The 12,388-nt window shown below is 50.7% G+C and overlaps 1 protein-coding gene across 9 annotated transcripts in view; it reads right to left on the reverse strand.

Moving 5' to 3' along the window:
- The window catches only part of ZNF618 (zinc finger protein 618), a 164,702-nt gene that overhangs the window by 59,918 nt on the left and 92,396 nt on the right, over positions 1 to 12,388 (reverse strand). For 6 of the 9 annotated variants that reach the window (XM_075112326.1, XM_075112327.1, XM_075112320.1 and 3 more), the window contains exon 5: positions 7,567 to 7,605. The exons of the other annotated variants lie outside the window; for them this stretch is intronic. In XM_075112326.1, coding sequence (XP_074968427.1) covers positions 7,567 to 7,605 — 39 coding nt within the window. The remainder of the gene's footprint in view (positions 1 to 7,566; positions 7,606 to 12,388) is intronic. 9 annotated transcript variants of the gene reach the window in all.

A 12,388-nucleotide genomic window follows, 5' to 3' on the forward strand; every position in this document is an offset into this window, starting at 1 on the left:
ACCAGCCCTGTTGGCCACGGCTTGGACGTAGCTCCTTTCTCATCTGTATCGCTGCTGTCCTCAGCCTTGCCTCAGGCACAGGGGCTGCTGCTTACCCTTGGTCCTGCCAGTTCCCATGTACCTTTCAATGGTCAGGCACGGGACCATTAAGGGCTGTGGTAAATCCATTTTTTTCCCAGTAAATACAGTCACTTCTCTGTCCCCTTCAAAGGGCAACATGGAGAGACTCCTGCCTTCTTCCAGGAGAGGTTGAGGCAGGCCATCCTTCTTTAGTTCTAGAACTTCCCACCCAATCTGGAAAAACTTCACACCACAATGGCCTGGGAAAAGCTACTCATTGGGGTGTCTGGAGGTGACGTAACATCATCACACAACACCCAAAGACTACTTTTTGCCCCTCATGCAACCTGATTGCACAACAGGGCAGTCTGAAGTACCTGGTAAATACCATCACCTGTGAGATGGTAATATTAATTTTTTAAAAAATTATTTGCTAACAGAAAAAAGGGGTTCCAACGCAACAGAAAGGCCAACAGACACAATGAAAATAACAGGCTGTGTTACTTGGGATCAACCTTGGGATTTTGTGGGATCTGGCCCAGAAGTTTTCAGCCTATGGGGCTGGCCACAGCAAGCATACATGTACTATGAAAGTTGCTCCTGTTTATGTTAGAATTTAAGGCACAAGTGAAGCAGGTGCTGCCAGGCAAAGGATGTTCTGGGCTTACAGACAAGATTTATATGCTGTGCTCTCAGGCATCTCCCAAATGGTGGAGTATGTTGAAGAGCTGTGTAGGAGTAACCTGCTGGCAGCACAAGCACAGGGATCTGCTTTTGAGACACAGCACGAAATCCAGCTTTGTCTCTGAAACAAAATTGCATGTACAGAAAAGCAGGAGATGGAGGCAGAAAGAACAGGATCTACCAGAAAACAACCATTAGTGGTCTTCCAACTTCCAGCAAATGTCACTGAATTGCCATAGTAACAAACTGCAACACCGCTAGGAATGAAAGCAAGTGGAGTATTTGAACTGGGTTGTTTTAGTGGAACTGCTTTTTCATGTTGTTTTTCCTGTACACCACAGAACAACTGGCTGCTGGCACACTAACAGTCTAACACAGCAAACTTCACACTCTTGGCTAGTACTGCCTGTGAGCACTAACTGCTTTTAAACTACATCTTGGTTGTCATGGTCCTCAAAAAAGTTGTTACCAGCGAACGAAGACGGAGCAAACCATGCTATCAGCAAGCTCCCCTGAACTCAGCCGACCTGGCTGACTGACTGGAAATGAATTCTAGGCTCCTGAAATCACTTCTTGATTCTTCCTGCTTTTAACAGCATTTTATTTAAAGATTCCAGGAATGGTAAGACTCTTCCCCACAATATTAAGCAGCATTGCTCCATCAGGCTCAGGACTTCTCCCCAGAGAAAAGGAACACTTACTCTCAACTAGCTAACTAGACGTATGAGAAGTTAATACACCAGCTATACTTAAAGAAACCTTCAGCTTTTAACAATTCTTTCTCTCCCACTTCTCTGTGCATTTGTTTTCTACTTTCACAGGGCATGGAAATGCAATCCAACAGCATACGGCTGTGCCCAGCAGACAGGGACTGGGCTGCAAGCCCAGAGACCTGCGCCCTCTGCCTTCGCCATTCGCCCACTGATACCCTCTGGCAAGTCATTTTCTCTGCTGCTTCCCCACCTGCCTGCAAGGACACCAAACTCCTCTGAAAAGTGATCCAAGGCTCATCCAAGAAAAAAGCTTGGAAGTACTAGGGACTAGTAACAGTATACATTTGGCATTTTGAAAACAGGTATGAAAAGGCCATTGGTAAGTTGTAATTAGGCAAGTGCCATCCATATTAACAGTTCCCAGAGCAGCCTTAATTCTGTCCTAGGCTGGTCCAAAGAGGCAGAGCCACTATTAGAAAAAGCAGTAGTGAGTATATAGACAAAAGCTTAGGTGCTTACACACTCCCAGATGAATTAATGTTTTATGGGCAACCATAAAACTCACAGTCTAACTTTGAGCTCTGCAAGCCAGTTACGGTTATTCTGGGAGTTGTAGAATCACAGAATTGTAGAATCATTAAGATTGGAAACAACTTCTGAGATCATCAAGTCCAGCTGTCAACTCAGCACCACCACGTCTCCTAAACCATGTTCCCAAATGCCACGTCTACACGGTTTTTGAACACCCCCAGGGATGATGACTCCACCACCTCTCTGGGCAGCCTGTGCCAGTGCCTGACCGCTCTGGCCGGGAAGAAATTTTTCCTAATCTCCAACCCAAACCTCCCCTGATGCAGCTTGAGGCCGTTCCCTCTCGTCCTGTCACTGGTGACCTGGGAGAAGAGACCAACCCTCCCCTCACTCCAGCCCCTCTCAGGCAGCTGCAGAGAGCGAGAAGGGCTCCCCTCAGCCCCCTCTTCTCCAGGCTAAACCCCCCCAGCTCCCTCAGCCGCCCCCCAGCACACTTGTGCTCCAGACCCTGCCCCAGCCCCGCTGCCCTTCTCTGGACACGCTCCAGCCCCTCAAGGGCCTTCTTGTCCCGAGGGGCCCAAACCTGAGCCCGGCATTCGAGGTGGGGCCTCCCCAGGGCCGAGCACAGGGGCCCCATCCCTGCCCGGCTCCTGCTGGCCACACCAGGGCTGACACGAGCCCGGGGGCTGGTGGCCTCCTTGGCCACCCGGGCACTGCTGGCTCACGCCCAGCCGGCTGTCAGCCAGCACCCCCAGGGCCTTCTCCGCCGGGCACTTCCCAGCCCCTCTGCCCCAGGCCTGGAGCGCTGCCTGGGGTTGGTGTGACCCAAGGGCAGGACCCGGCACCTGGCCTTGTTAAACCTCACACAGCTGGCCTTGGCCCATCGATCCAGCCTGTCCAGGTCCCTCTGCAGAGCCTTCCTGCCCTCGAGCAGATCGACACTCCTTCCCAGCTTGGTGTCATCTGCAAATGTACAGAGGGTGCACTTGAACTCCTTGTCCAGATCACTGATATTAGAGATAAAATGAAAGTTCCTCTTTCCTACAGGTAAGAGTAATACCAAAATCCAATAAACTAAATATTATGATCCATAATCTGTAGCAGAAGTACAAATCTGGAAACAGTGAAGGCTACCACACTCTGCATACTAGGGCTGTGCTGGTGGAAACTCATACTGCCCTCCACCTCCTGGGGATAAGCCCAGAAAGAAGCTGTCAGCATGGAGACCATCCCAGGTTTTCTTCCTAACCCAACTGCAGCTTCTCGGTATCGGCGCTGCCACGGGTAGGACTGCTGATTCAACACTGGAGCCAGCCTAGCTCTTAAAACTGCTGTCCCCAAATGGTGACATGTGCACTGCATGCAACCTGCTTCACGACCCAGCACAGTGCAAAGACCTGTTCACACCACACGCTTCCCACCGCAGTGTCTCTGGCACACTGTCCCTACCGGTGCAGGGCTTGTGGACCCGGGCTTGCCAGTGGTTTTATTTAGCTATCTGTCATGTTGCCAAGAATTTCCTGTGGTATGTGAGCAGCAGGAGGGAGACTGTTTTCACAAAGTTTGCAACTTCCCTAAACATGACTGGAATTTCCATGGAGAACGATTGCGCAGATCTAGCCCAAACACCTTCTTCCCAAGACTTCTGGAAGTCTGGAGCAAACCAGAGGTGTACAAGCATCTCAGAAAAGACTGACAGACTCTTCTACAGGAACAGTCAGTGACCTAGATGTCAAACTGGCCATCTGTGCCTAGAATAAAATATCAAATAGAACGTTTTCTTTCAAAACCTTCCTCCCTTCCTCCTCCCTGCCAGTCAAGTTGGTACCAGTTAGACAAGCCTTTTTATTCACACATTAGCACTGCGGGTTGCATTGTTTTCTTCTCTCTACATGTGGGAATTCTGGTCTTGGACCCTGAGCCAAGGCTAGAGAAGTAGCTCCCAAAGCCATGTAACTATGTCCCCATGAGCACATCCTCTTCTCAATACCACAGATCTACATTCCTTCAAGAATGGGTCCAAAAAATTAAAAGGAGTCCCAGAGACACAATCTATAGACTAAAAACCCCAAAGGCTGAAAATAACCAAGTGCAACAGTTTTTCCTCAAGGGAGTCTTCAAAGCACCTTCCCAGCTGGAAAGTCTAAACACCACTGTCTGTTCTTTAAGCAGGCAGCAAACAAATGACTGGCCTCAGTTGCGTCCCAGCTTGCCCCGTGGCTCCCTTCTTCCCAAGAAAAAAAGGCCAGGACAGCCATTCTCGCAGCAGCCCCTTCTTACCACAGTCCTTCAGACCCAAAGGCAGGGGCATGTTACAACACACCATCACCCACCACATCAGTAACTCATCCTCCCAACAGGCCAAGCGTGACTCGCTCTCAGACACAATATGGCAAGATGCAGACTTTGCCTCCCAAGAACCAAACACGACTCACTGCTGTCAGGGTAAGTCTGGGGAGCACGATAGAGCTAACTGCCACCAAAGCTCGATTACTCCTGGGACCAAGCCAAGGCGCCCTTGCTGCTGCCCTTGCAGAGGCAGCAGCCAAGATGCCTCCTTGCTTGACACACAAGGTTGCCTTCACCAGAACTTTTCAGGTGCCTGCTGTGGCCGTTAGTAACAGCTGCCTCCAAAAAGTCACCACGGAGAAAACCTGAACAGCTTTTAAAAACCTGCAGTTCTAGTTATTTGAACCAATGCCAAAGACCCACTGCTGGTCAAGGGAACTCCTAATCCACACCAGTTTGGGATGGATGCAATCTATGCTCCAGAGAGAAGCACATGAGAGAAAGCAAGATCTTGCTGTATGCCCTAAATACTGAGAAATTTTGGAAGAAGGCAGCAAACCATGCCTGCAGAGCCCATGAACCTAGAGGTTCCTAATGAGACAGAAATAGCAAAAGAAGATTTGAACAATACAGACGTCTGTAATAGAAAGGGTGTAAACAGCCAAATTGGGTCGCAAAGGAATAGCACTGGAGCAGCAGGCAAAACAAAAATAGCAGGAAAGGAAAGATAAATAAAAAATTCCTTAAATATACGAGGAGCAAACAGACTGACAAGGAAACAAGAGAGCCATTGAGTGGAAAAAGGAGAAGAGCTGTGCAGAGGCAACCAGGGTAGGCTAGGGATTTAATCCAGCCCCAGAGGGGAAGGCGCAGGGAGGAAAGAAGACAGCTGAACTATTTCACTGCAGCAGCAAGGAGGGGAAGATGACTTTGTCAGGAAATTACAACCATCTGCACTTAGGAACAGCAGCACAGGCCGGGCAGTTTCATGTAACACAGGTGACACGCACAGCCTGTTCTTCCACCAGAGAGGATGGCTGCGGTGGACCTGCCTTCCCCATCCCATCACCCACTACTCACCATTTCCCTGCTCTGGTGGCTTGGTCGTGTCTCCAGCTCTTTTAGCTAGATGAGACGTTTTTCAGATAGTAATGAGTGTGGCAGGCGAAAAGGGGGCTCAGTAAATCCTGCACTGGGGAGGGGGCCAGATTCATACAGCCCTGCGTGAAGGTGGAAGCAGTCCCTGCCTCTCTTACTGCTCCTTGCTCCATCTCCACTGCTACCATGGCAGCAGCTCTGAATCCTGGTACAGGAGCAGCTGCTTGTCACTGCTCCGTCCCAGAGACTTCTTCTGCCCGTGACTTTCCATTCTCCTCAGCTCCCCAAAATCCAGATACCACAGAAGCAGCAGTTATGTCCACAGAAATTCTTCTACGGATTGCAGACGCATGAACCCTCGTGGCTTTTCCCTCCTACTCTCTATACCTTACTCTGCCTTGTCTTTCTCAGCCAAAAAAATTCCCATGACGGGTAAGAAGGGGAAAAGCTGACTTGCAGAAAAAAAAAACAACCACACACATTTCTTTGCACAAGGTGGTTCCCAAGCTCTGGCAAAAAGGATACTCCGCCCAATACCAAATAACAAGCCCAGGATGCACCCAGCAAAGCCCACAACACAGCAGGGCCCCGTGTCAAAATTCAGAGCAAGGGGCCAGGAGATGAGCCTGGAAAGGCTCAGGGTAAGAACACCAACAGGCAGCAGAGCACCTACTAAGAAAAAGATGACAGAGGAGGTGACAGGAGCCTGGGAACGAGACTCCATCCCCTGCATGGAGCTGGACACCACATGTCACTGGGTCAACGGAAAGAGAAAGGGCGCAACTGCAGAGCCCATCTCCCTGCCAGTGAGCACCAGGAGTGGTTATACTGTGTGATGGCTGGTTGCTACTGAAGCATTTTGGCTCAGGGCTGAGGATCTTCATCCCCCACCTGCAGTGAAGTCAGTCCTGCTTCCTTCTGCAGACAGAAAGCCAAGACTCCCCCAGGCTAACCCCAACTCCTCACCGATCACAGAATGGTCGTGAAGAAACAGCAGTTCAAAAAAGCTGACATGGTTGTGGTTTTTAATTGATATTTTTCTTTACTATTTGGCTAACATTTTTATACCCACCCAGGGTCGGTTTGGTGCTTCCAACCTACCCTCTGTAACTACCAAGGTTGGTAACTTACCTTTCCAATGGAACCTGTGGCTCTCACCTAACGTGATCACAGCACAATCCAGGTCAGCAAGAGACCTCAGGAGGCCTCTGGTCTGACCTCCTGCACAAAGCAGGGTCTTCTCTGAGCTCAGACCTGGTTACTTGGGACTTTATGCAGGCTGGTTTTGTAAACCTCCAAGGATGCATAAGACACAACATCTCTGGACAACCGGCTCCACAGCACAGGGAAAAGGTTTTCCTTCAACACAGCCTCAGCCTCCCTTCCTTCCACTTTATGTCCATTATCTCTCATTCTCCCACCACGGTGAACTGCCTGGCTCCGTCTGCCCCACATCCCTGCCCAGGGGCCACCAGGCTGCCACCAGGTCCCTGTGATGCCACCTCTTCCCCTGGTGCACAGCTTCATCAACGCCCCTCCCCAGGGCAGGGACACCCCCCCTCCCCCAAACTGTAGGTGTAAGGTTTGTAAATCCGACAAGCCTTGATCGCACTAGAGAGGCTGGCAGCACCCAGCGCCTCCCCCGTGGGGGCTGAGGCAGCGGGGCGGTGGGAGCGCTGCTCATGGCTGCCCTCCATCTCCTCGCACCGCCCAGCTCCCGCAGGCACCACGGCCGAGCCCGCCCGGCCGCGGGCACCGCGCTCCCCTCAGGGCGGGAGGGCGACGACGAACGCCCCCCGCGGAGGCCGCGCCGGAGGCGGCCGCCCCGCCAGCCCTGCCCCGCGGCTCCCGCCCGCCGCCGCCGCCATCTCCGCGGCGCGGGCCGCCCTCTGCCGGCCGCGCCGTCCCGGCCCGCGGGGACGGGTCCCGCCGGCCCCCCGATCTCCTGCCCCGGCTCCTGAAACCGCCCGCCAGCCCCGCTCCCCGCGCCCGCCGCATCCCCCGGCGCTGCGGCCGCACCAGCCCCCGAGCGGGGCGAGGGATGCCGGGGAGCCGCGGTCAGCAAGCCTGGCCGTACCCCCGAGGGGAGAGCGCCCGCAAACGGGCCCTGTGCCACGCAGCGCACCCGCGGTGCTCGCACACGCCAGGCCCCGTTCCCCCCTTACGCACCCACAGCGCCGTGAGTACTTACTGCCTTGTGAGGCTCCTTCACCTGAGGCAGCTTCAGTGTCTGCAAAGAGAAAGAGCTGCACTTAGATCTGACGGCCGACTCTGCCCCACGTCCGACAGCGCGGGGCTGCGCCTCGGCCGTCCCCGGTGCCTTGCTTGCTCACGCTCCTGCAGCTGCGGCTCTCCTCCGCCATGGCACCCCGCCATGGCAGCCCGCGACGCCCAGCCCGGAGCACCTCCCAGGAGCAGCTGCCTCCGTGGACGGCGCCGGCTCCCTCGGCGGGACGGCAGCTGCCGACAGAGCGGGCTGCGTGAGGCCGGCGGCCCTTAGCCGGGGCAGGCTGCGGGGCCGACCCTGGCCACCTCGGGGGCTGTTTGTTACAAGGCAGCTGCCTGCAGTCCTTAGGAAGAGCCTCCAAAACTGGGGCTCTCCTTCTCCGAGTTGTTGCAAGGACCTGGTTTCAAAATGGGATGGCTAGAAGGGACACCCCCGCCATGGCCCTGCATACGGGGAGCCCCGAGAGGGCTGCGGGGAGGCGTGGGGTGCGAGGGAGTGCCCGCCAGCATGGCTCCGAGCAGCTGCCTCCCCGCTCTGCCCCAGGAAAGCCCCTGCCACCATCCCTCCTCTCGCCTCAGGCCATTTGTGTTGCGTCTCCAGGCGGACCGGCCCTGGCTGAAGTGTGCACAGGCTGGACCCGCTGTCCCACTGTTATTAATGGAGTTCATGATGATGAAGGTTTGTTGAAATAGCTCATGCGCTTAATTCCTGGGCAAGTGCTGTCAACCCAGGAAAGCAAACCGGGAACAGTGCACCCAGCTCAGCCTCCCGCGGGAGACTGCGCAGCCCGCTCCACGCCGCGCCTTCCCTTCACAGACAGCGATGACAAAGGCTCTACGAGAGGTGGGCCATGAGAATCCCGCCCCCCCGGGCTATTCTGCCCTGGTCTTACTGAAGGCACATGTGAAAAGATGGGAGAAAAAGCTCCCTCCGCTGTAACACATGGGACTGCAAGCAGCACTCAGCAAAGATCACGTTCAAGCCCTAAATGAATGCAACGGGCAAAGCTGCCAGCTGGAAAACAAATCCCAATGTTACAAGTCAAGGATCATAAATGATTAGGATTTCCAAGCCATTTTGAAGTGTTTCATATTCATCCTAAATTGCATATACTGTATGTCACATTATCTAATAACATAACTACGTTTCAAAATATTCCGTATGTCTCTTGGAATCATGCTTGCATTGCTCTGAAAACCACAGCTGCGGAATGTCACAGCATTTTTGAATTTAAAATTTGCAACCTTAAGTAATGAACACTGTTTGCATTTAATTTCCTTATTGCTTAAAAATAATAAAAACAAATGATTGCGGGTTTGTGAATTTGTACATTTCTACTTGATTAACCTGCCCGATTAGATCACTCTTCTAGGCAATGATATTAATTTGGCACAACTTCATAAACTGAGGGGCCAGATCAGAAAACCTCAGTATCATATGCAAAACCTTGACAGTGAAACCCCTGTATTTTTCCACAGCTGCTACTTGTTTGAATTACCACCTATCACTCAAGGCAAAAGCTAGCTGTGGCACAAAGGAGTTCTGCGAAATACTGTCCTGGCATTCACAGACAACGGCATAAATAAACCATAAAAGATATGGACTATGCATGCACCAGGCCATTTCTGTCATTTAAATAGCTTTAAAAAGTACTTTTGTCAAACTTAACAAGAATGAAGCAACACACAAAGTTTTAAGGAACAGCCATTTCTGAACTGTTAAGAAATGTTGTTATTCTTAGTCATAAGAGAGACCAAAGTCTTCATGAATTAGAAAAAAAACCCTAAAAATCCCCCAACAGCCCACTCTAAATCACCTTTGGGCTGAGACCAAGCAATTACAGCTTTAAAACAAAAGACCAATTTCTGAGAAAGTTGCAAAAGTAAGTGAGAGTAGGGAGGTCAGCAGGAAAGCTGGAAAATGAGCAAGTTAACTCCTGTGTCTCAAGTAACTTTCTGCATCTCCTTTCAAAATCTGCCGCAGCCTGGGAAATGTACACAGTGAAAAAATGGATGCTTGGGATGCAGCACAGAGGGCAAAGGACCCCCCAAATTCCTGTGATTTTTCAGTAGCAGATAATGAGACAAATGCAAACCAACTTTCTTCAGCTCAGAAACACCATCTCTCCTCAGGAGTGGTTATTTTGCTATGGATTTTCAACTTCTCGCCTCAAAATCAGTTCAGTCACAGAACTGCTCCAGCTCAGACTCCAAAAATGTGCACTTTGGAAAACTGCGTTTTTCCATATTCACAGTTTGAACGAGGCACCTTCCTTTTCATATTTTTGGAATCAAGCAGAACCCATTCTTGGGAAATATTAATACAAAACTTCAAAAGCTTTGAGAAGTTTTTTAACAATTGGTTAAACTAGAAACTTCACCTGAAGGAAACAATCCTACTCTAGTGCATTCCGCACCTATTCTGATGACGGCGGCGGATCAGCCCCTCGGCTGTTACACCCATGTGGGAGGGTAACGGAGAGCTCATCGGTTCACAGGGAGGCAATGCGGCAACTGAAGAATGTAGATAAATAATACGGAAGAACAACTTGAGCAAAATCATCATTCAGCCTAGAAAAGCTTATCTGGAAACAGAGAACTTCGACCAATTATTAGGACAGAGGCAATATATCCTGCGAGGGTTAAACTTGAGCCTTGCTATTTTCTTTCATTTGCTTTCTGAAGAATTCTCCTTTGGGTAAAAATCTCCCTTGCTTGGCCTCAGCCCAGAGGTTTTTAAATTTACTGTTTGAAAGTCTAATAAAGTAATTTCAGCCATTTTTTTGAGTTATCTAAAAGTGAAATAATTTTCCTGACTCAAAACATGCAGATGTTTTGCTGCTCATGTTGCTTCAATACGACCCAACCGTACAAAACAAAACTTTCTAGCTGACTAACTCCTGAGGGGAATCCAAACCTTTTAATGACTTGAAAAACCCCACACGGCTAAACAAAAAGCACTGTAAGCAACACATTTTTAAGGCCCGGGTCGCACGTAGGCGAAGCGGTAACGTTTGTCAGCGCCCGTCGCTGGGACAGAGCCTTCCATCACCACCAGGAATGTGCGGCCTTTCTGCCCCAGCTGAACTCCAGCAGCTCTGCAGGAGGAAGGAGCTGCGATCCTGCAGGGCTGCACAACAGCTCACAAAGGAGCCTTTCAGCTCAACAACATAACTTTTTTTTGTTGGGTTTCTTTTTTTATTTGTGCGTTTCGGGGAGGCAAAGGGGAAGGAACGCAACCTTTTCATTTCTTCTTTGGTAAAACATAGCGAGTGAATTTCTTACCTACAGTTCTGATGCTTTGGAGAAGCCTTTATGCAGGGTGCCTGCATCTCAGCTTTCAGAGCAATGCAGAAAGGGAGTCTGCCCTTGCAAGGCAGCATGTCTTGAACAAGAGCTGCCTCAACCCTTTGCACTTGCAAACTCCCAGAAGATCAATCGCTCCCTGAAATTCTCCAGCCGATGCTGAGCACCACAGGGAAGGCTCAAGAAACTAAGAAAAATGCCCCATTTTCAAATAAGAAACCACCCGTTCCTGAAGTCAGACAAGAAAAAAAATCAGCCTAAAGAACAGAGGTTGCCTCCAACACACCTTCTCTACCCTGGAGGTGTACAGAGGAGGCAGGTGCAGTTATAAAAAAAAAATCTAGGGAATTCCTCCCAAAAATGATCATGACAAAGAAAAACATGATGTTGCCAGTGAGAGAATCTTAATGTGGAATTTAAGTTTTGCACAGGGTAAAACAAGTGTCTGACGAGTAAGGACTGATTTCAAGAGCAAAGAGGGTGACAGAGCTCCCCTGCACGCTGGCCACAGCTGCCCTGCCACAGCTCCAAACTGGACACCAAGATGTACAAAACCCAGCTTAGTAATAAGCCGGTTCAAAGTAAGGACAACCTGAGATCTCCAAACCTCCCACCCTGGGGACAGAAGTTGTGTCACTGAATGGTGACGAAGGGCCTGGCAAGACAGATGGGTTTTTCAGTTGTTCTGCCCCAAAGGTCCAAACCAGATCAACACAATTACTATCTGCTCTCCCATGGGCTGAACCTTCTGCATCACCAGCTCTGCCCATCTGCAGGACCAACCTGCAGCTTGGCCAAGGACCACGAGTGTTACATGAAGCACACAAGAAAGCAAAAAGCAGAGCGCTATTCAAGGGGAAGGGTTGTACCCTTCAGCAAATCACAAAAAGCAGGTACTTCTGCTTGAATGACCGAAAAGCCCTGGAAGAAAGCATCTAAAGAGAAGAAGAAGGGAACTGAGTTTGTTTTAGCTACTCTGATGCCGAGTGGTGAGTCCAGGATCAGTCCAACCTTCATGGAAAGGCAGATGTTAGGTGACTGATGGGCAGCTCAGACGTCGGAGGAACCGCAGCTGACACTCGGAAAACGCATCAGGCGAAGAGGGAGTGCCAGGTCCTGTCACTGCAATACGGCTTCTTCCTTGCCCAGATGAAAAAAAAATGGCTAAAAGATTCATGATTGAGTTTCTGGCAGCTGCTAGTTGCACGTAATAGGCCAAGGGAGCTCAATTTTCAGTGCTTCGAGGTCAGGCAGGCCTAGGAGAGCTGGCTTGCCAGTGCCCTGGGGTGTTATCCAAGACACGGACTGAAGAAACACGGGGAGAACACACAAAGTGCAGAATCACATCCTCGATGTACGTGTAACCACCAAGTTATCCCAAATTTGTTACGATGGTGCAACACCAGCCACTTCTATGTGAAACCTTAGATACGCGTGGCATAAAAGCATCTTTCACAAAGAACTCTCTCAGTCACGCTGTC

Source organism: Phalacrocorax aristotelis, chromosome 17 (assembly GCF_949628215.1).
Source record: "Phalacrocorax aristotelis chromosome 17, bGulAri2.1, whole genome shotgun sequence".
Lineage (NCBI taxonomy): Eukaryota > Metazoa > Chordata > Aves > Suliformes > Phalacrocoracidae > Phalacrocorax > Phalacrocorax aristotelis.